The sequence below is a fragment of the Sander lucioperca genome, chromosome 24 (assembly GCF_008315115.2).
Source record: "Sander lucioperca isolate FBNREF2018 chromosome 24, SLUC_FBN_1.2, whole genome shotgun sequence".
NCBI classification, from domain to species: domain Eukaryota; kingdom Metazoa; phylum Chordata; class Actinopteri; order Perciformes; family Percidae; genus Sander; species Sander lucioperca.
This window is the reverse complement of record NC_050196.1, coordinates 20129073-20131572: the sequence shown is the minus strand read 5'-3', so window position 1 is coordinate 20131572 and position 2500 is coordinate 20129073. Positions and strand designations below refer to the sequence as shown.

Genomic DNA, 2500 nt, shown 5'->3' with positions numbered 1-2500 from the left:
GTTAGACACCCCCCCTGGCCCTGATTGGTGCATCTGAAGTTAGACACTCCCCCTGGCTCTGATTAATGCATCTTAACAGTTAGACACTCCCCTGGCTCTGATTGGTGCATCTTAACAGTTAGACACTCCCCTGGCCCTGATTGGTGCATCTGAACAGTTAAGGTGTGTCTCAAATCGCGCACTTCTGTACTTATACTAGCTATTTGAGTACACTCAATCTGTCACTCGTCGAAGTGTGGTAAATGCAGTGCACTACAAGTACCCGGATGGTGCACTCATAACGGTCAAAAAGTTGAGTGTGGATCGATGGACACTTTCCACCCTCAACGGTCGCCATCTTGGCGACGTAGCGGAAGGGGCGGAGCTAACAAAAGGTGAAAAACTTTCGATAATGGCGGCCGAATACGCGACAGCGAGACCCACGGAGTATTACAAATGTAAGTTGAACATTAGTCTTTTGCTATACTTGTATAACATATAAGCCACCTGTTTATGTATATTTGGTTAATTTTGGAGTCGGTGATGATTTTTGTACCGCGAATTATAACGTTAATTTGTACCGTAATTTGATGTGCTATCAAGCTAGCTTTCGCTAACCTTAGCAAGCTAACAGCGGCACAGTTTAACCAAAGAAGTTACGGGTACGTCTATAATCTTTGGTTTAACCACTGGCAAATAAGTTATAACCTAGCTAATGTTACATGTGTTGTGGTATACGGTTGTTTGTTGTGTTAAACTATCGTCCTCACTGTAGACGATTTTAGCGTTAGCTGTGTGATCTTGTAGATATACATGAAGCTGCGAGCGTTAGTAGTAATGTTACAGTACGTTATTGTATGCTATGTTATAACGTATTAACAGTGCTGTTTGTGTCCTGACTTATATAATCGTTAGGGACACAGACGTGGCCGTCAATGCTGCCAACTTGAGGGAAGTCCTCCTCTGCTGGAAGGCGAACGACCTGGGGGAGGAGAGAGAGGATTTCCCTGCTGGTATTGTGGACAGCACGGTGCACAGTGGCCCGGGGCATAGCAAAGGCTCTGGCTAAACCACGATAAGAGGTACCGCTGGCGAGCCAAAAGAGGAAGACAAGGGCCTCGATGACGGGTCCCCAGCCATGGTCACACGCCGTGCCGAGGATGTACCGTTAAAGGATCCCCCTGGAGAGTCTGAAGTCCACCATCATATCACTTTCCCCATCAAAGTACAGGGCCAGCAATGAATAGAACAATGGGATATATTTAAATGTCTATTGGGTTGCCTCTGCTTTCACTCTTGTATTGTCACTGTAATTAATAGCTATTGCAATAAACACCGTTATATAAACATATAATATGATTATTTTCTATGTATGTTCTTTGTCAGTTGGACACCATTTGAATTGCTCAGATTTTGCTAAAATAACTAAAAATGGCCATTTTGGGTTGTTTTTTACAATGAATTAAGAGCAAAAGTATGAATATCATCATACCGGCAAGTCTACGGTTGCATAAAACAGAGGGCAAAAACAAGCAACAATAACAACAATCACATTCATTTTGATGAACAAAGCAGAAATGTGTTTTTCACGAGTGACAACAGTGTTGGGAATGCTCTGTCTTGGGTACAATTCACAATTTCATAGAAGAAGAAGGAGGACTGAGATGTTGTGATGTCATTTCCTGTAAGTACATAAGGCAGTGTGCGATTTGAGACAACACTACCCCGTCAAATTTTACGCAGTATGCAAGTAAGTACGTAGTGTACGAAGTGCACTTCCGTTAGTACACTAACGGAAGTGCGCGATTTGAGACACACTATTAGACACCTCCCCTGGCTCTGATTGGTGCATCTGAACAGTTAGACACTCCCCCTGGCTCTGATTGGTGCATCTTAACAGTTAGACACTCCCCTGGCCCTGATTGGTGCATCTGAACAGTTAGACACCTCCCCTGGCTCTGATTGGTGCATCTGAACAGTTAGACACCTCCCCTGGCTCTGATTGGTGCATCTTAACAGTTAGACACTCCCCCTGGCTCTGATTGGTGCATCTTAACAGTTAGACACTCCCCTGGCCCTGATTGGTGCATCTGAACAGTTAGACACCTCCCCTGGCTCTGATTGGTGCATCTTAACAGTTAGACACTCCCCCTGGCTCTGATTGGTCCATCTGAACAGGGAGCTGTGGATTTTTGTAAATCTCTCTCCAGGCTGTAGGTGGAGCCAGAGGAGCTGGATTTTTATTTTAAATGACCTGCTTCTTGTAGTTCTACTGGAACATAGGGTCAGCTTCAGCAGATATGACGGAAAGTTAGTTTTAGAAGTCTTACCTACTGCACCTTTAATTATCAAATTAAATAAAGTTTTGTCATTAATTAACTTCCGTACTTTCAGAGCGGATTTTAAACTGATCGCAAAAAACTGAATTTTTACACAAAAAAAACTTGTTCTAAAACTTGCGGATGTGACGAGAAATGAAGGTGAAAGAATCCAGTGTGTTTTTCAAGTGTGTGTGTGTGTG

General features: G+C 43.5%; 1 protein-coding gene and 1 long non-coding RNA gene across 2 annotated transcripts in view; both read right to left on the bottom strand.

The window, feature by feature from the left end:
- Positions 1–2320, bottom strand: part of LOC118494490 — a 2354-nt gene extending 34 nt beyond the window's left edge. The window contains exons 1-3 of the long non-coding RNA XR_004896649.1: positions 2124–2320; positions 2047–2085; positions 1–91 (exon numbers count right to left, since the gene is read on the bottom strand). The exon at positions 1–91 is cut by the window's left edge and continues 34 nt beyond it. This is a non-coding gene — a long non-coding RNA (uncharacterized LOC118494490). The remainder of the gene's footprint in view (positions 92–2046; positions 2086–2123) is intronic.
- A 61-nt stretch (positions 2321–2381) lies between these two features.
- The window catches only part of LOC118494518 (BCL-6 corepressor-like), a 27440-nt gene continuing 27321 nt past the window's right edge, over positions 2382–2500 (bottom strand). The window contains exon 6 of the mRNA XM_035998830.1: positions 2382–2386. Coding sequence (XP_035854723.1) covers positions 2382–2386 — 5 coding nt within the window. The remainder of the gene's footprint in view (positions 2387–2500) is intronic.